We start from the raw sequence: 27,491 nt of genomic DNA, 5'->3' as shown, positions 1-27,491 counted from the left end.
GTTATCATGTTCAACTAGCTACCATAGGTTAGTTTGATTTCATTCGAGATCATACCAACTTATTTGATTTCCACTCAATCAAAATTGTCGGTTCAAATCTTAAGAGAAAATTAAATGTTTCATCACTTGTTATCCGTCCTGAGGTGTACAAACAGTATAAGTCCCGATGTGAAGAAACGAATTTGAACTGTGGGCTTTCAGGTGTGAGCAGTAATATATATTTATTAATTTTGCGATTTATTACCAACTAGAAAAAATCAGATACATGGGACAATAGGATACATACAAATATAGCATACAAAACTTGAAATGCCCAGAGCTTTCAATCTGCAATGTGAAACGTTTTGTGTTAGGGCTGAGTGACCCGACCCGACCCGTATATTGCATGCAAGTTCATGTGCATGGAAACAAAACCAAAATTACGACCGACATGATATAACGTAAGAATTCTAGTCGGCGCTCTGCCGCCGCAAAGTGTTGTAGAATTTAGAAATGAAGGCCTCCGCCGCCTCGTTGACGTGATCGTTTTCGTCGACTTCTCTAATGGGGAACGGCGAGTCGGTGATCCTAAGCTGCCGGACGACGGGGGTCCGGCCGAAGCCGGGCAGCGCCGGGGAGGCGGTTTCGCTGTGGAGGATCTCCAGGGCCTTGACGACGGCGTTGGCGGCCAGGATGTCCTCGTAGGTGGGCGGCGCGTGGTGGTGCTTGCTCTTCTTGTGGAGGGAGAAAGGGAGGTGGTAGGCGGGGCTGTCGCGGCAGCTGAACTCGTACTCGCTGGGGTGGGTGGCGGTGTACGACGATCGGCGGAGGGCGGCGGCGGTGGAGGAGGACGAGAGGTGGTGCGCGTGGTGGAATAGCATGAGGTTGTGGATGGCGGTTTTTCCGGCGATTTTGCCGCGTTTTAGTACGAGGTTGATGTCGAGCATCAGCTTCGTCTTGGAGATGATGCCCTTTCGTAACATTAACAACGCAGTCCTCACGAAGCTCCAAAATTTCTTTGCCACCACCGGAAAATTGCTTGGCTCCATCCTTCTACTTTCTAATAATTCGATTCCGATCCTTCAATTTTTGTTTTTGGATTTAATTTGAGAGAGACGGATAGAGAGGAAGAGAGAGAGAGAGAGATTTGTTTAGTTTTTGAATAGATTGGTGAGTTGTGAGGAATGGGGAAGGTTGTGAGTAGTATATATATAAGGGTGTGGGTAACTTTAAGGTTACCTATGGGTGCACCATTCATTGATATTTTCATATATTACTATTTAATAATTAATAATCATGACTTATGGGATACAGGGATGGGGGTACACCCAGTGGGTCAGACAAGGAGAGATGAACAGAGTCAGCGAATAGACTAGTCGTAGAACGAGTATAAGCAGTCAGGCAAGTGCCAATCAGTCGACCTGGGGTGGAGACTAGCCGACTAGTAGGAGTTGGCGCTGACAACTGATCAGGCAGGTAGAACGATGGAGTCAACCAGGAGCAGAAGCGAACACCTAACGGAGGCAACCAACCCAGCAGCCGACCGAGAGGTCCAGATGGCCAGCACAATAGCCAACTGGGATGATTAGGCAGCCATTCAGATGACTTGATGGGACCTGGAGACCATCAGAGGGATGACTATGGTAGTCAGCCGAGAGTGGCGCGAGGAATATAACTAGTCGGCAGAGTGGCCGAGTAGCTAGAGCCCGGAGATGGGCACTTAGCTATGGGCGTGGGTGGCTTTAGGGTTACCTATGGGTGAACCATGTATTTATATTTTCTTATATTAATAATCATGACCATAATTATTGATAAAATTTTAAATTTAAGACTCGATATCACTCTCATCTTGAAGACCGATAGAGGAGATAGATTACTGGATGATTCGAACCTTACATCTTGTCGTTGTTAGTAAAGTAAAATTTATAAATTTATTTGGAGTTGGTTGCATTGATCAATTGAGTCATGCTTCAACATCATAAGCACAATTATTAATATGGTATGTCGTGTTTGTCATTATATTTACACCATTGGAGCTTAAAAGCAAGCTAGGTAGGATTATGCTATTTTTAAATTTCATATAACACTTACTAGATGTAAAGTCATGTAATATAAGATATTAAACAATATTTTATTAAAAGATATAATTTGATAAACAAATTTTGATCCATATAGTATGGTTTTAACATAATTATATAATCAATTTTATGTGTCGTGCAAATTATGATATATCGGAGTACAATTATAGAAAAGAAATTATATTGTTTTTTTAAAAAAGAAAATGTTATATTGGTAATCAACATCGCATCTTTTAAAAGTTATTAAGTATGCTATTTTTCATAACTTATAAATTAAAAGTGTCATTTTTTTTATTAATTAATATTACCATATACTTTATTATATATATTTTGAATTGTATGATGTGATTTGTGTGCAAAAACCAAAAAGTGATTTTTTTTAATAGCAACACAACTCCCTATTGGTACACGTTGCATTGATTGATTGATACTAATTTGGCACTAAATTTCTAAATTACATTAATCATCATGAGTGGATTGAGTGCTATTCTTATGATTTAAAAAAAATAGAGAAACATGTTACTACTTGAGAATTTGTGCTTACCAAATAAATCTCAGTTATGTAATATATATCATAAATCATATAAGAAAAATAAATCACAATAAAAAATATATACGCAACAGACTCGACTAAATTACTATTGGAAAAAATCAAACTCATAATATTTTAGTACAATAATTTTGTTCTACTCATTTGGTCAAATAGTCACCCCGTTTGGAGCAATTATTATTATTATTATTATTATTATTATTATTATTATAATAGCATGGTGGCTTAGTCATTTGGAGCTTAATTAATAGAATGGGTCATTTTCATTGTTCATTTACGCTAGTGCTTCATTTGTCTACTAGCTTCCACATGATTCAGGTTTGCATGTAAAATTGCAATTTGCACTAACTTAATTAATTAAACACTACAAGTTAATTAATAATTTTATTTTCCTGTTTAATTGCATATATATATATATATGCCACGTTACGTTACAACGTTTTAGGACCAAACTCACAATTATAGTACATTGTGTCATTTGTGTAATTGTGTGTGTGTTTTTTTTGTGTGTGAAGAAAGGAACTCGTAACCACTATTCGAGAGTGTACTGTATATTTTGTGCAGTGGGTAAATCTTGAAAATTACATAGTAGCTTGTGTGGTAAATCACACTAAGGATCTGAGATCAATACAATAGATTCAACTGAGAAAATATCGACAAGAATCAAAGAATTAAATTTGAGACCTCCAAGTACGAGAATCATGTTACACTCGCTTGACCACCTCTTTTCGACAATATTAAGAGGTAAAGAGGTAAAGAAGTTACTTAGCAAGGGAGGTTTCATGGGAAGAAATTTAAGTCAAAATTAAGAAAGGTCCAAGCTACATTCCAAACAACCAAACCAAGTAAATAAAACACTAACCACCAAACCCGGCATCGTTTTTGTGAAAAGTCACATTGTGGGATTTGTGGGCATGCCCTACAATTTAAAGTATGCATGCATGGAGACAAAGGCTGGTTAATGTTCCGTACGTCCTTGCAAACCTAACCTAAGTTACCCTCGATAAATTAAAGAAGATATTAGTAAGAATTAAACTTAATTTTTTGATATAAAAATCATGTTTTATCAATTCGATCACTTCTCAAAAGTCGTCTCACTTTTAATACTATTTCATATGAATTTATTATTTGAAAAATCCCTTTCGTGAAGTATAAATTAGGGGAATGTCTTTCTCTCTATTCTAAAGGTGGCACTACTACATTCTGGTTTGAATACATGCATGCATTATTGATATTTTGCTACATTCTGGTATGAATACATGCATGCATTATTGATATTTTGTGTTCATCACCGACTTTGTTTATAATATGATTCGTATCCCATCAAAATTCATTTCACGTGTTGTCAGTGTCACCGAGACTCGTGTATATATAACTTAATTTTTTTACCAATTAAATTATTTTAATTTGTTTAATTAGTACCATTTGAATGGTTCAATGTTGTTACCTATGTATAGAAATACTTAAACTTTTGTCAATGTTCCACCAAGTTTCCTCTCCCCCTTTACACAGCTGTTTGCTACTAAGTTAACACAACTTTCCCTACAGAAAAAGCCTGTCAAAGTAGTACACTGAATACTTAATTAGAATGCACAGCTGCAAGCTTAGAAAGCTAAGCATGTGGATTAATAGTTTACTAATCTTGGGATATTTTGGCTGCCCCTTTTGAAGCTTGGAATGGCTTTTTCTTTGGGCAAAGAAACAGAGAAAAGGTGTATTGCAAGCACATTGCTCAATTCAAAAACCTAATTCAAATCTTTGCATTTGGACTGGTATGGGATTGTTGGCTGTCTATAAAGAAAAGCCAACCCCACTAATGTCATTTTTAGTTGTAAATTTCACGTGTTCGATCTTAAAAAGTTGTGATACTTCGAGAAAATCCTAAAAAATTGAGATAGCTCGAGAAAATTTCAATCTGCACCTGATGGTGTAAGTAATCTCAATTATTGCATAATTAATTTGGAATTGTCTCTTAAGCCTACCTAATAAAGCATTTCCCGTTCATATAGTAAATAGACAAATCCAACTAAATTGACTAGGTAACCATAAAGTTTCAAATTCGACTCCTCAGGTGAGCTATCTATTGACCTCTTAATTTGAGCCAACAACCAAAATTGATTTACTTCTTACACAGTAGTGGTGAAGATACCAAAAACAAATCTTAGACCCAAATTCGAAATAGTTTAACCCTAGTGGTGAAGATATCGAATGCAGAATGTTAATCGAGGCGAAATATATATATATATATATATATATATAAAAGCTAGGGAGAAGTAGTAGGGGATAACAATAGCAATTACTAGCAAAAGAACATGTAACAAAGGTTCTCAAACAGATAGTTCATACTAACATTCAAGCATGCACCAGATCAGAGAGCAAACAAAAGGTGGTTCAAGAGGTTCTTGTCCTGTATCCTGATGATTCCTGGGTTACAAACTTACACAAAAGACGAGGAAGACGAAGCCATTAGAGGTTCTTAAGTCAGGGTAATATTCGTACAGATAGATCCGATCCCCGGGTAACAACACTAACAAACTTATTAGACGAAAGACCAGTTTATGAACATAAAGCAGATGCAATGCGCGCTTTCTTCTTCATTCAGAACTTTCCATGCCACTGCTCTCTCGTACGAAACTGGCCTGCCCATGCTTGACATGCATATCCCGCCTTGGAGACAAGCAAATCCCTGTCAACAGTATGTTATTCAAACCGGTTAATCTACTGCTCCCCCATTTCTTTAGGTAGGGAAAGGGTTCGGTTCAAAGCATCTTATTGGAATAACAGACACGTATATATAGTTGTGATGATTCTAAGTGCTGTGGAGGTAAAGATACGAAGATCGAAACAGTATATATTGTGCATTTTCGAGAGAGAATTTATAACCTGTTGCATAATCTGTGGGAACTCGGAACAGAGACTTTTTCTCCCGTGATCATCAAATATCTTTTCCAAAGTGATATCTTGAAGTGCAACCAACGTTGTTTCAAGCATGTCGAGACCAGCCTGGTTTGCGAACGTGAAAACTGGCAGTGCCTGCACAATCCATTACAAAGTTGAAATAGGTACAAAATAATCTTCTACAACATCAGTTAAACGGAGTTTCTTCGAGATTTCTATAAAAGGAAAGTTACAAATTACAAATTAGGGTAATCAAGATAGAAGAAAAGCAAACCTTTGCGGAGCAGCAAACAATAGCATCCGAGTGATTCCATAGAGTTTTCAGAATTGATTCGTTTCCTTCACCGGTGGATTTAAGTAGCTCGACGCCCAAATAACACCTGTAAGAAAGAGGGACAAGCATATGATATCCTGTTCTCAAACAATTCGGTTAAAACTCAAGCACGAATATGGCAAACCTGTAACTTTGGCAAATCCAGCGAGCAATAATATGTGCCTCAGGAGTCCCCAAGGGAAGGCGCAGTCCACCATGGGAGCCCAAGTGAGAAGGAGAAAGCGCTAATGCTACCCTCTGAACAGAAGAGATAATGCTTCGCACATATTGACGAGCCATTGCGGCAACATTCTCCTGCATGTGACTTTCAAACGCAAATTGAAAAGCAATAGTCATCACAGATCTCGCAGCACCGTTATTGGTGTTGAGGTCATTTAGCACTTTATTCTCGGCTGTCCCAGTCTCGAGAGCAGAAGTGAGATCGAGGGTGCGATTCGGGCTGGAAGACTCCTGCATAGCATTTCAGACACTAAAATAAGAAATAGATGAAACTAGGGCAATAAGAGTAAAGACAAGATCTAAACTAAAAAAGCAAACCTTTCCAAAGTCGAGGGGAATGATGCGAAAACCGGAAGGAAGGAGAGGTGCATCATCGGCAAAAGATGCATCGATAGGAGCAAATATTAGCTCGGCACAGGTGCCAACAGCATTCTCATCCATTCCACTGCATAGCTGTCAGAAACAAATAAAAGGATGACATTCTATTGAAGCATACAACGAGAATAGACAACGCAACTTTAAAAGCAACCAAGTCATATTTACATTAAACAAAACTAGATTTCACGAAAGATGGTTCGTGAAGGACATGTTTTACGACAGGAACATTCTTATTTCTCGCCACCAATATAAATAAATGTCACTTACTTGTAACAGAAACATGTCCCTTGGCATCATTGCATCTTCAGGAGAATGGCCAATTCCTTCGAATTTAATAACCTCCAGCAACTGCTATGCAGAAAAAGTAACACGGTCGAATTAAAAACAGGGAGAAATCAAATTATAAGGATAAAAATAAGGGCTCTGAAAGCACATCAGGAAAGAGACCGAGTTACTTGCCTCTTCATGCTCGATGGTGTGAGCCAGTGGGAGTGTGACTTGGCCCCCGAAGTTACAGATACGAGCCCCTGGTAAGCTGCAAGGACCCACTTTAACAGCTGCAGCTGAATAAGCTTCAATGTTATTGTCTGCCCATTCTGACCTATGCTCCCGAAGAAATCTGAGAAGTACTGCAGGAGGCACATTCTGAAGAAAAAAAATAATCAGAACCCTAAAGAAACACAAGCCACAAACCATTAACGTTTTCATGAGATAGATAAGAATAAAATATCAAGACCACGTGGTGTATATGGTCCGAAAATATTAGCTTACCTGCAGAAGCATTGAAGCTTTTGCACACAAGACTGCGTTGCTTATAGATGTAAATCCATTTGTGTAGCTGAGGTTTAAGCCCATTAGTTTGTCGGGAGAAGAGTTAACAAGGATAGTGACATCATCCATGCCATCGTTACCAAGCAATGACCACCCCTCATCAGTAAACCCATTCAGAGCCTCGTTAAAACCCCTGTATAACAAATGCATCTGAATATTATAAGCACCAACAATAACCCAACAAAAAGATAGGGGATAAGATAAATATACTACTCAACCTGCTCAATCTATGGCTCAGTGCTCGTAAAGCTGCAGGTCGCCTTCCCCAGTTGGTAACATTAGTCTGAGAAACCTCTTGAGCTATCTGTCTCAATTGGCGCAGAGCCTGAAATGAAATGGAAATAATATACTCCGTAGATAAGTTATTTTCTTCCGGTAAATCATAGTAAGAAGTTAGAAGAAAACTCTTACAGCCATTGTTGTCTTCTGAGCAAGCACCGCTGAGGATTCATATAGCGGGCGCAACACTTCTGGCACACTCCATGCCTAGCAATGATAAAAGAGTGTAATAATAATAACTAATAAGCACCAAAATGGCATACATTTTCCGATCACATACACAGCATAGAATGTTAGAATGTAGAATCAATTGAAAGATAAGTTTACCTCTACGTTCATATGATCTACAATATGGATAATTGACCCCCCACCATCACAGGGTCTTATCAAGTACCCACTCGGCAGCATTTCTGCTCTAACAAAGTTCTGCACCGGTGGCATGCTTGGACCATTTTGTACATTACCGAGTGATCTTTCACATACCTGTATGTTTTACCAAATAACAATTAGGGGTTTATGGCGAGAGCAAGGAATATAGATAATGTCGGACCAGATGAATCTCATACCACAAGACTTCCATCTTCCATGACAGAAGTAAAGCGCAACAACCAAAAGTCACGAGCAGGTGCCAAAGTAGTTGGAGCATAAAGCTAAAACATAAACAGATTTCATAAGATCGTCCGGCAATTTATCATTGGTGATACTGAAGGAACGCTAAAAGGCTTCGATTTATCTACCTGCATGTATAGAAGTTCAATGGTTCCACCATTGGCAGTTGGCAGCACATTTACAACATCAACAGCTCGGCAGTCTCGGTACCAAGAAGGTCGATCCTTGAGGATTTCTGCAACCTGGAAAAAGCGTTGGCAATCAAATACCCATCATCAAGATACTAGCCCCCAGAAGTAGAAAAAAGTCAGGAATCATCTTACCCTTGAAGGCTCAAGACCAACTAAGCCACAAGCTCTTGCTGCCACGCCAGTGCAACCATGAGAAATAGCAATGATTCCAATGGAATCCGGACCAGGCTACTCATAAATAACAAAAAAGAAATTAAATTTGCAACACGTCTTGTACATATCAACAATGATGCGAGTAAAAGACAAGAAACAAAGGGAGGTAAACAGGTTTCTTGATACTGCCACTGTACAAGTCCTTCTCAAACAGTCTGCAATAGTTAATGCACTTAAGTAATGGCCCTTTTACTCTCCCTCAGGTAAATTATTATCACATTGTTGTACCCAACAGGTAACTGACTGTAAAATGCATAACAGTTGTCAACTGGTTTTTTAAGTCCACCATGCAACATGCCAACGCCTTATTGATGGCATCCCACTTGGTCTCGTAATCATGTCTAATGAGACCAAGGTAACAAGCAGGGTACATAAAAGGAAAGCAAATACACATCACACACAGGTCCATACACATGTTCAACCCACAACAAGAGAAACTATATAATATTTTAATTTACACTGAAAAAGTTGATTATTTTAAGAGTTATGATATACCTTCATTCCAGGCATTTGGACCCACTCAACAGCAGTTCCAGTGGCCTTTGAAAGAAACTCTGTTAAAGTCTCTTCTGCAATGGACAAAAGCCTGGAAAATACAAAAGGGCATTCAAAAATCTGTAAACCACCCACAAACACATAAAACAAGTATAGTGGTCCAATGCACAATGTTCAAGAAAATGACCGAATAACCATAACCCCACTAACCCTGCAGGACTAGCATCCCTGGGAGGATGCTGAGGTGTCAACTGGTGTTGACCACTAGTCACCACTGATTCACAACTGGTGTCCTTCGTAGCAAGTCCCGTCTGCAATGGAGAAAAATCACACCTACTGAGCTTAAAACTCCACATACAATTATCCAGGCACTATTGAGCTACCAAAATACTCACTAGTAATGACTAACAAGTAACAATCCCTTGAGTAAATATCTAAAGAAAAGGCTTACACTTTGTGTTTGCCTACGGAAATAGCTATTTTCATACACCAGTTGAGAAACTTGCTTCTGCAATCTATCATTCTCCTCCATTAACAGTTTGTTCATAGCTGTCAGCTTCCTATTCACAGCTTGAAGCCTTGAGGCTTCTTTCCTCTGTTTCTCCCTGCATCTGTATTCCAAGAATGCAAAAATTTCAACTATTTGGGACAAAGACTAAATGACACACTCCATATCTTAACTAAAAAGGCTAAAAGGGGGTAAGGGATGGGCAACAGAAAATAATAGGATGCAGATAACAAACTCCAGGATTCCAACTTAAGACAAAAATCATGAAACATTTAAGGAAAACACATACAGAACCCAACAAATGGATAACTAGCCTGGAAATTTCAACTAGCAAGCAACACGAACAAACAAGTAAAAATTCAATATTTGCATATAAACTGAGTAAAAAATCAATCTTTGGTGTTTTTTTACCTTCGATTTTGAAACCAAACTTTGATTTGCTTAGGCTCAATATTGGAGAGAATAGGGCATTCACGAATCAGCTGCTGACGACGCATAGAACTGGGTTTGGGGCACTCATGATACACCCTCTCAAGGGCTTCAACCTGCTCAGGTGTGTAGCGGACATATTTGCCGTCCACGGCTGACTTACCATCCTTGCAGGAAATTGACATCTTGTTTCCTCAAAACCTCAACCCCCCTTCCGTTTACACAGAAATCAAAACTTCCAGAAAAAGTGTTCACTTATTCAGAAATCAAACCCCAAACCTTCTAACCATAAACACTATATCTGAAATTGATGAAAATGTCTCTGAATCTTTTTGAGCTCAGTTTCTTGAAATAAATAACACTACAGAGATAAGGTACCACTGTATTTAATTGACATTGAAGGTGAACAAAATGTGGACAGGCAATTACTGAACCGGGACGGCGCTATCCCCTCACCAAGCACAAGGCAACTATACTAAACCTCACGATTTCAGAGCCCCCAAACAACCATCAGATATGTACTTTTCCCAACTTCCAAAACCACAGACAGTGAGACAGCCCTTAATATTATATTTCAACTCCCACATAACCAACCATCATTTTCCCTAATATAATTCCACTTTCTCAACACCAAACCTTTGGATCTCGAAGACATGAAACTCTGGTAAAGATCGGAGCTTTGAGCCGAATGAGAAAGGCCCAGAAATCTTTCTTCATCGTTTGATGCTATCCTCCATCATATCTTCTCTCTCGCACTTGCTTTCATGCACAGTCCGTCCTACATACATGCACAGACCTGAAGACAGATAGGAGGAAGTGTGGTGATGGTGATGTTGAGGAGGAGTGGATCTTGGGTTGATGCAATGAATGGGTTTTGAGTAAAATAGAGAAAGGTAATAAATTTAAGTCACCAAGAGATAAACCATGGATTCTGTGGAGAGAAAAGAGAGAGAGGTAGGGGCGAAGAAGAGTAAAGTGAGAGGTGAATTTGGTTTACTTTTGAGCTTGGGTTGTGTGAGGTGAAGTGCAGAGTAGAGCTTGATTTTGAGTGGTCAATGAGGTTTCTTTGGCTTATAGGCTATGGAGTATTGGATACTATCTCTAGTGTCAGACTGTGGTGAGCAGAAGCCAGATTTGGGTACATATTTCATTTTTGTTCTGCCCGGACCAAAATGCCCCTTTGCCTTGCAGTTTTCTTGTATGGGTTCTCTTGCAATGTAATTATGGGGATGAAAGGAGGGTAAGAATGGGAAGGGAAGGAGAGAATCGGAAGCCTGCAAAAAGAAAAGCATGGGATGTTTGGCGTGGGGCAGAGAGACACCATCATTGTGGTTTTTGCATGCGCCTCGATTCTACCCTTCTTGTTTTTTCTCTTTTATATTTTCATTTGCCTTTTATATAAACAAATAAATACATACAATTACTCACCAAGTGTATACTTTGGTCACGTATATTTCATTAATAACCCTTAACCATCGTAATAATGTTCGCATGAACAATTCAGTTAATCACAAAATAAAATTAAAAAAAAAAATCAGAGATCAAGTCTCGCCAGCTGGTATGTTTATTAAACTTTTAATGTTCAAACTAGTTGTAATCAACCAATAATCTATGAAAAATAAGTGAAAGTTTGCAACCTCACAATCAATAATTAAAATATCTAAGCAATTTAATTACCATTTACCAATTACGTGGTTGATTGCCTTTTTTTTTTGCATGTGGGGCTCGAGGTACATGAGAAATGTACTAAATGAGTATGGTATACAGTGGAGTCCAAAAAAAATTGAACATGTATTGTTAAGGTATTACGTGATATAATGTACAACGAACGATGATGATGGTGGTGGGTAACAAGAGTTGATACCTTATGTGTCTAATTCATGCAAGTGAACGAATCCTACAATCTTTGGCAAATGTTATTACTATAACTTTAATAAATACTTATTTATTTTGTCTTGTGCCTTAAATTAGACACAAAAATTCTTAGAAATATTTAGATGTATTTTTTATTTGACTTTAAAAAAAACGATATTAATAACTATGCAAAATAATACCTTAACTGAGACTTGAACCCACTCTTATTATCCATGTGAGAGTGTAAATTAAGACACCGGGTGCCACTAGACCACAAGGTCTTTGGCCTTAAGTTTGTAGTTAAAACTTATATTATTATTATTATAGTTGTGGTATAATCAAAATTGAAAATCAAAGAGAATGGGATGGAGGGTGTTGGGTAGGCTTGGGGCAGAGAGGGAATGATTGGGCCTTTGTCGGCCCAACGACAAGGGCCTATCAACTACAAAGACATGGCCCACAATCAATCATCGGCTCTTTCTACCCACCACCATCATCATCAACGTCATATCCATCTCTGTCATCTGAGTATGTTTTGCCGCAGCTTCAAAATCCACACCAATCATCCCTCTACTCTTCATTTACCATGTACGCACGCAAAATACGTATATTCCCTTTCTTTTAAACATAAAGTCGAACACTTAGAGTGCAACAGGAAAATTACACCAAACCTTCGGATATGAGACATCGAATGAATCGAAGACTGAAAGCATGAAATTCCGGTAAAGATCGGAGCTTCTCGCCGAACGGGAATTGCCCAGAAATCGGTCTTCTTCATCGCCTTTCTCTCTCACCATGGCTAAACTTCAATTTATAATCCATCAAATGCGATATTGTAATTGTGGGGAGCCATGGAGGGCAGGAATGGAATCGGAAGCCTACAAAAAGAAAAAGCATGGGATGTTTGGCTGGGGCAGAGAGACACCATCATTATGGTTTTTGCATGCGTCTCGATTCTACCCTTATTATTTATTCTCTAATATTTTCATTTGCCTTTTAAATCATTTGAAACAAATACATATGATTAGTTATAAACTATATACTATAGTGTTTGGAAACATAAGAATACTAATATGTACAATTGTGCATTTGGATAAGGGTGTGCAAAACTGCAAATGTAAATTTTTGTTGGTTTTTAATTAATAATTGAAATAAGCAAAAAAGTTTACAAGATGCCATACATTACTTAAAAGCTAGCTTAAAGATTAAAGCTTACAAATTAGTAATTACTCCCTCTCTCTCATTTTACCTGTCATATTTACTATTCATTGGTCAAACTAACTCTTCCTTCTTTGCGTATTTTCTTTAGTAATTTTTTATTATTTTTAAATTTAATTTTTTTGTGTTTAATAGTAATTTTAATGTAGTTTCTAAATATATAAATTTTATATATTGATGCTAAATTTAATAATATGAAAAATTGGATTAAAAATTACTTCAGTCAAGCCTCGTTAAACGAACCAAACAACCATTTTGGGACGGAGGTAGTACTAACTTATATTTGAAACGCTACTTAAAATAATGTTTCAAAATAAACAATTATTTCAAGTTACGTATGTTTTATCAAACAAAACATATAGCTTATTTGTAATTTAAAATAAGTTTTGGTAAAGGAAATCCACATTCAATACCTGACTATGTGCCTCGTTTAAACTTGTTATTGTGTTTAACCCACAAACTCAATGCTCGAGGGTGTATATTAGGTGAATCCAACTCTTATGTAATAATCTATAGATAATACATGAGAGATAACCATATTAAAAATATTATGTATGATAAACTTCATTAAAAGAGTGTTAACAGTAATCAAACTTTTGGTTTTTTGAAACAAAAATTCTTAATACTATGCACACACATATGAAACAAACCTTTGGCCATGTAGTGCCAAAGCCCATGTTATAGAAGATGATGTAGATGTTGCAAAAAATAAATAAATGCCGTATCTTCTATCACTTTGATTGCTATGGGCTCGTCATATAAATGTAGAAACAAAAGTATATCAATATATGTATATATACACACAATGTTCTTTAAGGATACATGGCTTCACGCAAACAGTTGAGACCAATAGAAAGGCCCATATGAAACCTTGAATTGAGGCCCACAACATGAATTGGACCACCCAAAGTAACCATACTATCGGCAGTAAAAATGCTTCTCCAACAATAGCTCGGTTATTACCCATAGAAAACATCAATAAAAGAGGAGCACAAATTTTACTATGGACCGCGTAACAAAACGACGTCGTTTTGATTAATAAAAAAAGATGGATCAAATAGCATCTATTTCGTGCAACTGCAGTTCTCTTACAACACAATATCATTTGAGATGAATTGTAGTATCAGTTATGAAGATTTACGAAAGTCGTTTTTTTTCACTTATTGAAACGATGACGTTTTGTGACTATGGTCCACGGTATAACGATTGAAAGAGGAGTGAGGGTAGTAGCTTGCAAGATAATTCCTTTTATATTATTTGCTGGAAAAAACAATGTAGAATTCGGTAGAAGTGAACATGGATGATTAAAAGAGTCTCACATGATATCTGACAATACCCATTCAACTTTGTCACGTGCTAAACATCTTCCCAGCATACCCCCACCTTTACTTTATCTCACGTTAACAAATGTTTGAATTTAGTAATGACGAAGAGGATGATAATGTAGGAGTAGTATGATTGTTGTATTTGAATATTAAGAGTTTAAAATTTATTTTGTGAATTCAACATACATTAGGCTAATAGAGTCTAATCAAAGATTAAAAGGTAAAACTTTTTAAGCAACACCTGACTATCATCAGGGCCGTTAGTCTGAGATTGTCAAGTTGTACGTAATCGTTGTTCTTAAACGTGGGTTAAGGAATATAATAACATGTGATTAGAGGGGGTAGAAAAGCACTAATAATGGAGGTTTAAACTTTGAAATGAAGGCAAAAGGAAAAATGAAAAAGAAAAAAAAAAAGTTGGAAAAATGAACAAAGTGGAACTGAGGAAGAGTACTACTTCACGTATTCTTTCAAGTTTTATAGCTTCCAGAGTTGCTGCAAGAGGTGTGGGTTCCACTTTATGCTCAAAAATAAGATTAAACGTTAATTGATTAATTATTTGAATTACTTTGATGGGATCGTATTTAAGTGGCTATGATTTATCAAAAAATATATATAAGTTAATATTTTTTAGACTTAATTTAATGGTTTAAAATCATTATAGTTTCAAATATTTTTCAACGAATAAGCATGGTGTGAGTTTAATATAAATACATGCAAAGAGTTTTAATATCTGTGAATTTATTATTTATATATTAGTTTCCGCAACGGAAAATGAGGAGGCAGGGAATCCGGCTGGAAACTTGGACACAAATACAACAGGCATGGCGACACTGGCTGCTAAAAATCACCTGCCATGTCAGATTCATAATTCAATTCTCATTAATAAATAAATTAGGACAAAGTTTCACCAACTAATCGTGTAAGAGTAACCTTTCAGAACAAAGAAGCTCATTGTACATTAAGTAAAAATTTAGTCTCTGTGTTAAATTGAGTTACATGATTTATATCTTTCGCATATGCTCTGTTTGGCGGATATGGGGCCCTTTGGGATTAAGTATTCAACATTTTAGAAAGAAAAAACAAATTTAATAATCAATCAAAATTACTAGAAGTTAATTTCACAAATTTCAATTCTCATTATTCCATAAATAAATATTGTATTAAATATTAATATGATATAATCTAACAAATAATAAGTAAATTATTAATGTAATTGAAGGTCAAAAGATACTCTCTCACTAGTGAAAGTATCAAATGCTATACGAAATTTTTTTAATTTGATATGCAATATTAGATAGTTATATATTGCTGATTAGCATCGATGTTTATGTTCTAATCTTACTATATATAAAATAATATCCTCCTCCAAAGTTTTCCTACTCAAGCATATGGATATTTTAGTAATATGGTAATTATTATTATTATGATAGAATAATATTAATTATTGATTGTAAAATTAGCAATTATGATAATGATAATTAGTGATTATGGTAATTATTATGATAGAATTTAGTTGTGATTCATTATTAGTAATTATTATGATAGAATTTATTATTTATTATTATTATATGATAGAATAAGAATAATATTAACAGCTCTTCGGATTTAAACTTCGAACTTATAGCTTTTCAACTTTCGGCTACTTTTCAGCTTTCAGCTACTTTTTCAGCTAGGTTTGCCAAACATAGCCATGGACGCCATAATTAGCATAATATTAATTAAGAATAATATATACTCCTTATTACCATATAATAATCATAATAAAATGTCCTCATTTTTATTGAAATTAAGGATAAATTTTTCTGCCTATATAAGAAGTTAATTAAACATACACATATTACAATGGGTAATTAAAGAAAAATAAACATACATATATTACACCCATATTACTAACCTGCATTTAACACTTTAATCTGACTATGGTACTCAACATAGAGATTTTTTTCATTTGATTATAAATTATTTATTTTATTTAAAATAGTATCAATTAGCCATGCTCTTCCTTCTAATTTTTGTTTAGACATTTCCTAATAAAAATTTTAAGTAATCAATTTCAACACTAATATACAAATCTTATAATTTCAAATAAATGTACACTTTCAAATATTAGAATTGTTTATAATTTCATCATCAATTATATATATATGTGTGTGTGTGTGTGTGTGTGTGTGTTCGAATGTGGTCGCGCCTTCCCGTGCGGTCGATGCGGTTCACACCACTCAATGTTAGAAAATGCACCACTCAATGTTAGAAAACGCACCATAATGAAAATATACAAAATACACCACACATCCAAAATAATGCACAATAACTCTCCCGCCCTAATGGTGCATTTGCTAACACTGTGTGGTGTATATTTGCATATCTAGTGGTGTGTTTTTTGGTGATGCGTACTTAACGATGCATATTTGTGTGATGCATTTTCTAACATTGAGTGGTGTATATTTGTATACATAGTGGTGCGGCCGCACCTGAACTCTACCCTATATATATAAAGTTTATTCGTGCATCACACGGGTAATTTACTATAAGTATATATACCACATGTGTATTTTATGTTTTATCAATGATTTTAGGATGTTTCTTTCCAAATATAGAAAATATTATAAATCATTATAAATACTATTAAATATTTTACAAAGTCAAATCCTTTATATTGTATTAAACAAATCTTGTATGTTTGCTAATAAGGTGGATAGTGTATATATAGGGGTGAATAATAAAAATAAGAGCCACAAAATAGTCCTCACAAGTTATTAAAAAAACACCTATAAAATCGTCATCACAAGTTATATAAATCATATTATATAGTAAATTTTTTAAAATAAATGCAATCAAATGAGTCATATATATTTCCAAAAAAAAAAGAGTCATATATTATTGATACTTTTACATTGATCTTATAATCAAATAAATAAACATACATTCTCAAATATTATACTCCCTTCGTCCCTAATTGTTTGTCTCATTTACTTTTTTGCACGGATTTTAATGCAACATAAAAAATGATATTAACTTTTCAATTTTGCCCTTTAAAAGTAAGTGTAATTTGTACAAAGTACAATTGTACTTGTCTTATTAATGCTCTAAAAAGTTGAAAAGTCAAAGGGTAAATTGGAAAATGTAGAATGATAGTTATGTTCAATTTTAGAAAGAGGACACTATTTTGGGACAAATTAAAAAGCAAAGTAAAACAGGTAAAATAGGACGGAGGAAGTATTATTTATAACTTCACCTTTAATTTTTATTATTTAAATATATAATATAAAAATTAATCCGTGCATCGCACGGGTAATCTATTAGTAACACATAATATAATTAAAAAAATAATACATAAAATTGTATTTTTTTTGGTGAGACATAAAATTGTGGAGTATTTAATATTATTGGACTCATAAAAATTTGAAAATTATTATATCACTAAATTACAAAATTGGAACACCCTTCATCATTCAAAGCATTAAAACCCCTGGCTTTCAGCTCCATGGCCATGACTCCATAAGGTTCAGTCTCTATTATCTCTCTCCGTCACTAAAAGCAGCTGTTACTTTTTTCAAATTTTGAGGCGAAATACATTCACATTTTGTGTAATGGAAGCACGAGAATTCTTCACCGGCGCCGGCTTTTTGGGCGCTGCCGCCGGGGAGTCGCAATATGGTTGCGAAAACCGTTACCTAGTGGAACAGAAGTCCGCTGAGCACAGCCTCAATGCTAACAATTTCACCGTCGATGAGCTTCTGGACTTCTCAAAGCACGACGAGGTCACCGCCGACGATTTCTTCGACAGTGTTGCAGGCCGCTCCTCCACCGTCGCTGGTGTCGACAGCTGTAACTCCTCCGTCTCCGGTGGCCAATTCAGCGGTAGCTTCACCGACGCCGCTTTCAGTGCTTCCGAGCTTTGCGTTCCGGTAATTACTCTCGTTTTTAGGTATTATGTGAGAGTTTGAATTTTGGAATAAAATGACATCAAATTGATATGTTTTTTTCAATTTTTCCACAGTATGATGATTTGGCGGAGCTGGAATGGCTGTCGAACTTCGTGGAGGATTCATTCTCGAGCGATGAGGTTCAAAATCTTCAGCTAATTTTGGCCACAAAAACCTCCGCCGCCGCCGCTGATTCTTCCTCCTCCGGCAACTGCAAGGAAATCGCGAACAATTATTCACTTCCGGCGTTCCCTTCCGACGTCTCAGTTCCCGGAAAAGCACGCAGCAAACGTTCCCGCGCCGCGCCCTGGGACTGGTCGTCCCGTCTCCAGCTCCTTTCCCCAGCCAAATCACAGTCCGAGAGCAACAACAACAACAACGCATCGGCTCCGAAAGCGTCCAAGACGACGCCGTCTAAGAGAAGAGAAAGCACCGACACTCAAGGGCGGAAGTGCCTGCACTGTGCGTCTGAAAAGACGCCCCAGTGGCGGACCGGGCCAATGGGGCCGAAGACGCTTTGCAACGCGTGTGGGGTCCGATACAAGTCGGGGCGTCTCGTGCCCGAATACCGACCCGCGGCAAGCCCCACATTCGTCTCCACCAAACACTCCAACTCCCACCGCAAGGTCCTGGAGCTCCGCCGCCAAAAGGACCTCCACCTCCACCACCAGCAACAGTTGCTCAGTCAAGCCTCCATCTTCGGCGGCGATGCCTACTTGCTTCACCATCAACAAACATGCGGCACTGACTATACGCACATCATCTAGCCCATTCCAGTTTACACATTTAATTAAGCTCCAAGTAACATTCAGAAAGCAACTCAGATCAATTTTCCTAATTTACTCAGCCTTAGAGATATTACTCCTATCTCGAGGAATTGAAGGTGAAGAACCAACAATGGCGCATGCAATTCTGTAATTCTTTCGCTAATTGATAATATAATTACGTTTTTCTTCATGTACAACAACTTTGCGTTGGATGGATTTCTTGTACTGTAGCTTAATTGCTAACCTATCAATAAAAGTTTTGATTATTTTAAAAAATCATATATCAAAATTGACGCATTGAAGAACCCATAGATATTTTAGTGGTTTGTTGTAGTGCATATATTATCCGTAGGCTATGGAGGCGGGCATGTCTTGAAAGACGGGAAATTGCACATGGTGGGCTCAGACCTGAGACCTGCTTTCTCTCCTCTCCTAGCTTGGCTGCAAGTGCTGTGCCTGTGATGGAATGAAAATTTGTTTGCTGCCAGGATGCAAGTACAACCATCCTCAAGTATTTTAAATTTTATTGAGTAAAAATAAATAAATAAAAATTATGACTAATCTCTTTTATTAATCAAAATAAAATTAAAGTAAGAAATAAGATTATATGTAATTAATTTAATTGGAAAATGAATGGGAAGTAGCTAGCTAGTAGTCTAGTACAGAAGCTGGTTATGGGTTTCAGCAGATAGTCATGTGATTCAATTTATTGAATATCGAGGAAATTAAAAATCAGCTTGCGTGCAGTGTACGATGAAACATTGCTGCCATGGACGGCCGGCGGCCACTATGTCTGTAAGGTTGTAGGATGGAACATAGAGGTACCGGTTAATAATTGAAATATATATTAGGTTAGTTTTTTGTGTTTTATCTTATATTTGAACCAAGAGCAAACTTAAATCTCCAGGTCAGTTGTCCCACTCAATAGATGCTTACAATCCAGCAAGAGAATTAATTAAAAAAAATTATAGTTTTGATTGATGATATTTTTTCTCCTAAAAAGTTGAATCTTCAATTGCAAGGGCTTCACACTTTGACCGGACAGAGTATGTGAGATGAGGTAATACATATATTGTATTTATAATTGGAGCAGTACAATGCAGCTAGTGTAATTTATCTCTTGTGTGTGATTTGCTAGCTATTACATTTCACTAAAATTATCCAATAATACACATCTATAAATAGTAATTATAGTTTCTTCCATTACTTCCATTATTGAAAAAAAAAAAATCACAAATCACATACTCCGTATTAATTGTTGCTATAAAATTATAAAATTAAAAGAAATATAAACAGTACTTGAAAGTACAATGTATGTACATACGCACACATATATATAATGGGGGATGGGGCCGATGGAGCTAGACGACGGCGACGTGTGCATGTGTTTTTTGGTATGGAGTGTGGAGGACCGTACCGGCGACGAGGCCGGGCGGTGGACTATATCAACGTCGTTATGATCAACTTGGAATTGGAAGAGACTTTTATAAATTATTTGTTATATATAACGAGTACAGTGTGAATATATAATATTGTAATAACGTATATAGAAAAGAAAGCATGCATGTGAAGGAGGGGGAGCAGCACATGGTGTGGGCGATGACACTGCATTTTCTGCACCTTGTTTTGGATAATATATCCAAATCTTTACTCTCTGATTCATCTGCATGGATGGCTACTGTTAATGTATGGCTACTGTTAATGTATTTGCAACTAGCTTGAAATTTCGTCGAGTACGTTCTACTACGTGCATTTATATTCTCGATTATTCTTGAATACCTTAAGTAACTAATAATAAGTTATATAAGATTGCCTATTTATGTTTTAAGATTGCCTATTTATGTTTTTCAATTTTGTTGCGGTGAGTTAGATAATGAATATGACCGATATGACAACTCTCAATAATTTTATGACATTTGGTAACTGAGTTGCTAATGTAATTACAAGGTTAAATGATAGACTTTTGTATGTGTGCCTACATATTAGCTTTGCTTGTGTGATTTAGATACAAAATAAATAAATAAATAAATTGAATTAATTTTACAAGTGAAATTACTGAATTCCAAAATTTTATGCTTTCATAGAGGAGAAATAGCAATTTTCCCATGTTATTATTATTTTTTTTTTGTAACAAGGTGAATGCCATTATTGGTGTGCAGAGCCTCCCCTAGCTTTTATGTATGGCTCCTTTTACATGCAACTCTCAAGCCATTCCTCATAAAGCTGGCTTGGTTTCCTTGTCTCTTCTTTCTCTATCTTTCCTTTGTAATTTATTTATTTATTTTTGAAATTATATTTAGTAATAGAAAAACTCTTAATTTTTAAAAATCAAATGGAGAAGTACCCAACACAGTGTCCTTAATTAAAGTTTTCATGTAATCCTGAACTGACAAATCTGGATAGGTGTATATATATATATATAGTATTGTATTAAATATAACAAGATTTTGTATAAGATGGAAAGACTATGTAATTGCTTCATTGATTTTCAAAAAAAAAAGAAAAAAAAAAGAGTAATTGCTTCATTGAATTCAAAGGGGGTCGGTGTAGGTTAGAGTAGAAATTTAAAAAGTGTAGTAAGAAGTCACTTTCATCTTATGGAATCCACTCTGTCACGTTTTCATGTCACATGGCCGGTGGTCTTTAGAAAAAACAAAAACAATAGGGTAGCTTTTGATTCATTTTAGAGAATGCTAGATTGTTGAGAATGTTTAGATTTTTGTGTTTGGTTTAAAATTGATGTATGTAATATAAATATGTTTGGTTGAAGTTTTTTTTTTTTTTTTTTTTTTTTAATATTATGATTATTATTTTACTTGAATACCATTAACCTATTTTATGAATACATTTCAAAATTAAAATAAGAAAATAAGACAATGGTAAAATATATAAATAAATAATTTAAAATTAATTAACTAACAGCTTGAATAATAATTAACTAAGACAATGAATTAAAATGACAATATTACTAATAAGACAAGGGAGTGTGAGAATACATAAGAAATGAGTTAACAATAATTAAATTAAATTTGTAATTTTCTAATACGATAAGTATGTTCTACCCACTCATCTACTCTTAATATACTTTGCTTTTTGTAGTAAAGTGAAGAGTAGGTATATTAGCCAACTAGTAAGGAGGATGTAGTAACCAATAAGATGCTGTGAATAGGCATGCATTATTCCAAAGTTGACTGTAATTAACATGGTAATAGCTAAAGGTTGACTTCTTGGTGACAAATGAGTAGGTTGATAACTTTTTACTTTGTTGAAATGGATTGATGATTAAAATATTTGGTAGTTGTAACATATTTTTGTATATACATCATTTTGATTAAACAATCAAAATAAAAAAAAAAAAATTTATTAACAAACAAAACATAAATACAAAGAAAGATGGTGATACCGCCAAACACTCAAAAAATTTGATAATCGGAAACAAACCAATCAGTACAAGAAACAAAAAATGATAAGAAAATATGACTTTACAGTCTCGATATATCTTCCCGCCACAATATTTTCCATACCTCAAGCCCGACTATGGTGTTGTCCCATTAGTTGTTGTTTTCGGGTTTCCTCCATTCAAATATTTTCAAACAAATATATTTATATTTAAAAAAAAAAAAAGAGAAGAAAAACTTAAAATAATGTTCCACAAATTGGTGTGTGATCAATCATAGTTGTATTTAGGTGAGTGGACTAAACATTGAGCAAGTAGGCCTGCTTTTATTGCATGCCCTGCATCTAGTCTCTTTACTCTTTAGCTAAAAAAGTTCATGAAAAAAAAGGCCCACAGTCCCACACTCCATATTGGTCCAGTTACCACCACCGATTCAATTCCTTCGTCTCATCATCTCTTACAAGGCTGATAACTTGTTAAATGGTGGTGTCATTCATGACTTGCAAGGATAATGGCGTAGGGGTTCTAAGTATAGGATTGAGATTGATGCAAGTCCAACTACTAGTGAAGCTTTGAGTTATTTATTATGGGCTTTGAGAATCAGTGAAGAAAATACGAAATTGAAGGTGATTTATAGTTCATCATTTTTTAAGGTTGAAATAGTGCTCGTGAAAGAAATTGATGCACAAGCATCACGGGATATCCCTCTACTAATGCCAGGATACTACAAATTTGACACCGATATTATCATTGACACTACCAAAGGACATATTGGGTTTTGATGGATTTTAAGAAATGAGCAGGGATAGTTCGTTGCAACTTCAAGTATTCCGAGTAAGGGGGTCTTCACACTAAAGGAAGCATAGGCAATGGCTATAAGGAAAGCCTTGAGCTGGAATTAAAAGAAAAACATTGATCATGTGTAAGTGGAATCAAACGCGCTCCAAGCTATTCAAAGTTTAAATTAGGTGGAGGATACGTCTTCTTTTGATGTAGTACTTATTGATGTAAGAGATATACTACAATCATCTGTCTACGTAGCTTTCTCTTATGTTAACCCTACCAGGGCGGGATTTTAGGTCGTGCAAGACGTGCAACCGCACAGGGCTCCAAAATTTTGGGGGCCCCTAGTCCAACTCTGGCCTAATAGTTAGTATATGTATTTGTGATTATATTGGCCTAAAATTAAGTTTTTTGCATTTCTCTCTTTGTAATTTTTCTTGAATTTGCAGTTTATTTATACTTTGATAGGGCCTCACTTAGTTACTAGCACAGGGCCCCGCAAATCAAAAAACCGGCCCTGAACCCTACTACGAATAGAGTAGCCCACGTTCTTATTAGGGAGGTCTATTTTATGTCTGTACGTCAAGAGTGAAATATAATCCTTCCGTCTTTTATTTTCAACGAATTGTATTTTGATTTGAATTAATGAATTTTCTATTTTCTAAAAAAAAAGGAGAAGGAGAAAAAGAAAAAGAAAATTTAATGATATTCCCAATTAATGCATTTTGGCAAAGATTTGAATTGTCGGGGCACAAAGACGCAAACACCCCGCATCTAACGTACTGCATAGCGCAATGACAAGGTTATCAGGAGTCATTTTATGAGAGCTTCAAAGTGGGAGCGCTTTCGAAATCCCAGATCAAAATCCTAGGGTTTTTCCATCGTCGCGTCAGTCGCGTGTGAGCAACTCAGAGGGGGCAAACGCATATCATTTCCTACTGAACTCCCCGCTTTCAAGCTTACCTTCAACTCCTTCGCCATATTCAGGTACGTTATCTCTCTCCGTCCCTTTATCACATCAATTTAATTGTTGATTCGAAATTGGAATATGAATTGTCAGGTAAATTTTGTGTTACTTATTTACTAGTATATGATATGATATGATTGGCCTGAGCTATGATAGTTTGAATTGTTTTTGCATTTTTGGCTTACTTCCATTGATTTTTTGTTTTGTTTTCTGCTTTGCTTTCGTAGTAAGCACTATTGTTTGCTTTGTTGCTTCCTGTTTGCGTGGCTTTAAGCGTGTATGAGTGATCAATTTTACTTGTAGGTAGTGTATAGGGAAATGAATTCAACGGTGCAGAGAACGCCGAAATCTACAAGGCAGTCATTGTTCTTCCAGGATTTAGCGACGCCTGTTTCTTCTCGAAAATCGTCTGGTAAATTTACGACTCCAGGTCAAGCAGCAGCTGTTTCGGCTCTATGGCGAGAGAATTTTTCGAATTCTGATCTCCCGCCACCCCCTATGTTCACACTTGAAGACCGGTCTGACTTTTCTCCGGAATCTGGGATTCAAGATTATCCTATGTCCTCGGAGGGGAAATCTGATCCTAGGACACCAGTTCAAGGTGCTAGTAAGGATTTTTGGACTCCTAAGAGTAACAAGTCTGAGGCAAGCACAGCGTATGCTGTAATGGGAAAGAGGGACCAGCATCAGAGTCAACATAATCCTGTTGCGAGCTCAAGTTGGTGGTCACCTGCCAAGAGTGGGGGTAGTGCTGAGCCTGATGATAAGGGGAAGGGCTCACCAGTGGAAGGGGTGGTTCAGCCTGGTGCTTTAATAACGCTACCTCCACCAAGGGAAGTTGCAAGGCCAGAGATAAAGAAGAATTCAATACCCGTGGGTAACCTGGATGAGGAGGAATGGGTCACTGTATATGGGTATGACTGTATATCCCTTATTTGTTTAATCGTTATTCTGCTTGTGCCTGTATTGCTTTTAGAGAGACACTTGATATTGTTTGACATGAGAATGCTGCTATTAGTGTATTGGAAGAACTTCGTTGTGGTAAAGTTGATATTGCCCTCAAACTTGTTTGTATGGATTTAATTGTTTTTTGGTCACACTTCCAATTGCTATTGGTTGGTGGATGCATAAAATGACTTTACTCTTAGGGTGCTAGTTGTAAAATTTGATGCTTCTCTTCGAACTTAGAAACTGTCCATTACTCCATTACTAAATGAATAAACAAGAAAATGAATTTCAACTTGTGAAGTGTGAGCTGGTTAGCTTTGTAGGTAGATGCCATTTGCAGTTAGAAAGTTGGAGTATCTAGTATCAGAAAAGTTTCAAGGGAAGTGCATCAACATATTTATATTGTGATTTGGGGCCCTTTAGCTTCTACTAAATTTTAGATCTGTGTATTTGTTCATAACACCGTACACTAATTTCTAGACAACAGGCTTTCTTTTCTATATTTTCCTTTCTTTGGATTATTTATTGTAGTGATTTTATTGATAATCATTTGCAGGTTTTCTCCAGCTGAGACCAATTTAGTTTTGCGAGAATTTGAAAAGTGTGGTATTATTCTGAAACACATTCCTGGTCCCCGGAATGCTAATTGGATGCACATTTTGTATCAGGTTTTTCTCTGTTCCACTTGCCACTGTATGTTTATTTTGTTATTCTGATCTAATTCCCACTGTATTTGACAATATCATTATGTGACCATTGCAATATTTCTTGAGAGCCTGCATAGTCTATAGTTTAAATAAGGCAATATAATGTGTTTTCACAATCTTGTTCTCTGGTTGTGCATATAGGTCTTATATGAACCTTACTTGTTTAACTGGGGTTTGCCCTTTTTAAAAATTATTTTTGCCAAGTTGAGCCAGATTCCACCTCCATGCCACAACCTTAACTCCAAAAATGAAACACTGTACTGGTTGTAATTCCAATATCACCAAGTTGAAAGATTATTGTTCTAGGCCTATCATCCCCTTAATAGTGTGATCCAAGCCGAAAGTACTTGAAATTATCATTATTTGAGAAGTTATTTTGGCTTGTTAGGAGTTTGATTCGTGGGATGCTATTTCTAGCTGACATATAGAATTGTCATATTTAAAATATCCATAGCTTTGATCACTGAAATGTTTTTAGAGAAGGGAACCACATTCTTACATGTGCACATGTTGCAAATCTGTCTCTGCATGTTGATTTCAGCTGTGTCCTGAAAAAATGTCTCCCATCTTCAACAGCTATTCTATTTAGTGATGTTAACTTTAAGTTGATGCATAACCTTATGAATTATTTGGCTTTTACTTTGGCTTGTGCAATAGAGATACTAAATAACAAGGAATAATGTTTTAGGACTATGCTTCCTGATGGATATCCCTGTTCATCCTTAATGTTATTCTATATTTATAGCATTATTTCTCATTACATCTTTTTCTGGTACAGAATCGTGCTGATGCACATAAAGCTCTTAGCAAAAATGGGATGCAAATAAACGGAGTTCTTATTATTGGAGTGAAACCAGTGGATCCAATGCAACGTCAAGGCCTGAACGAAAGGCTTAACAATCATGGATTTGTACCTTTACCCCTTGCGCCCTCAAGCAAAACCCCAGATTCTATCCCCTTCAGAACGTCTTCACAGCCACACTACCTTCAGAATGGCAGTAGCAGTGGCAGACAGTCTGCTGGAACCGTCGCAGCACCAGCCAAATCTGTAGTGTCCAAAGTCATGGACTTAATGTTTGGCGTTTAGTTGCATTCTCAGCACTATATCATGCCATGCTTCCTACACCTCCTATGGATCTTTTATATACATTGCTTTTCCAAGATGAGTCAAAATTGTAATCACACCGTGTCCTGTTGAGATTTGAATCTGTATTTTGCGGAGTTCTTTTCATGTAGGTTGGGTTGATTGAACAAAAGATGGAGTTTTCAAAAAAAAAAAAAAAAAGATGGTATGCTATATTTATATGTTGAAATTCTGTCAAAGTGACAGGTTGAAATCAACTTGTTATTTCTTGTTTCTCTGTTATTCTGAACCTTATGCTCATGACAGTGTGTTACTGAAAATTTTGGGGAAAGAGAAAAGCAACACGACAACTCTGTTCTGTCACCAGGAGCCGATTTGTTCACATCTTTTGTGATCCTTTATTGATTTTGCTGATTTTTATTGATTTTTCATTTTTTTTTAAATTCTTTATCAGTTAAGGTTACAAGACCGATCTTCGTAAGCGTCTAAGCCATCATTAATTTACATGTTTACCTCTTTGT

At 36.2% G+C, this 27,491-nt stretch overlaps 4 protein-coding genes across 4 annotated transcripts; 2 read left to right on the top strand and 2 right to left on the bottom strand.

The window, feature by feature from the left end:
• Positions 1–449: 449 nt before the first annotated feature.
• On the bottom strand, positions 450–1,028 carry LOC116010027. Its single transcript, XM_031249282.1, has one exon. It carries the CDS (start codon positions 1,026–1,028, stop codon positions 450–452), a length of 579 nt encoding a protein of 192 aa, XP_031105142.1.
• Positions 1,029–4,884: 3,856 nt separating this feature from the next.
• Positions 4,885–11,061, bottom strand: LOC116009956 (homeobox-leucine zipper protein ATHB-15-like). Its single transcript, XM_031249177.1, has 18 exons — positions 9,974–11,061; positions 9,506–9,665; positions 9,265–9,365; positions 9,055–9,145; positions 8,479–8,574; positions 8,284–8,397; positions 8,113–8,196; positions 7,874–8,029; positions 7,679–7,753; positions 7,486–7,592; positions 7,208–7,400; positions 6,896–7,081; positions 6,704–6,784; positions 6,377–6,511; positions 5,964–6,289; positions 5,780–5,885; positions 5,491–5,640; positions 4,885–5,293 (listed from the first exon to the last, which is right to left on the bottom strand). Exons 1-18 carry the CDS (start codon positions 10,174–10,176, stop codon positions 5,147–5,149), a joined length of 2,511 nt encoding a protein of 836 aa, XP_031105037.1. The 5' UTR covers positions 10,177–11,061; the 3' UTR covers positions 4,885–5,146.
• A 6,808-nt stretch (positions 11,062–17,869) lies between these two features.
• On the top strand, positions 17,870–19,360 carry LOC116009749 (GATA transcription factor 9-like). Its single transcript, XM_031248877.1, has 2 exons — positions 17,870–18,299; positions 18,392–19,360. Exons 1-2 carry the CDS (start codon positions 17,982–17,984, stop codon positions 19,082–19,084), a joined length of 1,011 nt encoding a protein of 336 aa, XP_031104737.1. The 5' UTR covers positions 17,870–17,981; the 3' UTR covers positions 19,085–19,360.
• Positions 19,361–24,106: 4,746 nt separating this feature from the next.
• Positions 24,107–27,333, top strand: LOC116004882 (nuclear pore complex protein NUP35). Its single transcript, XM_031245081.1, has 4 exons — positions 24,107–24,251; positions 24,535–25,145; positions 25,736–25,847; positions 26,665–27,333. Exons 2-4 carry the CDS (start codon positions 24,550–24,552, stop codon positions 26,971–26,973), a joined length of 1,017 nt encoding a protein of 338 aa, XP_031100941.1. The 5' UTR covers positions 24,107–24,251; positions 24,535–24,549; the 3' UTR covers positions 26,974–27,333.
• The last annotated feature ends 158 nt before the right edge of the window (positions 27,334–27,491 follow it).

Source organism: Ipomoea triloba, chromosome 2 (assembly GCF_003576645.1).
Source record: "Ipomoea triloba cultivar NCNSP0323 chromosome 2, ASM357664v1".
Lineage (NCBI taxonomy): Eukaryota > Viridiplantae > Streptophyta > Magnoliopsida > Solanales > Convolvulaceae > Ipomoea > Ipomoea triloba.
The sequence above is the reverse complement of the archived record's forward strand: the minus strand, read 5'-3'. Positions and strand labels throughout refer to the sequence as shown.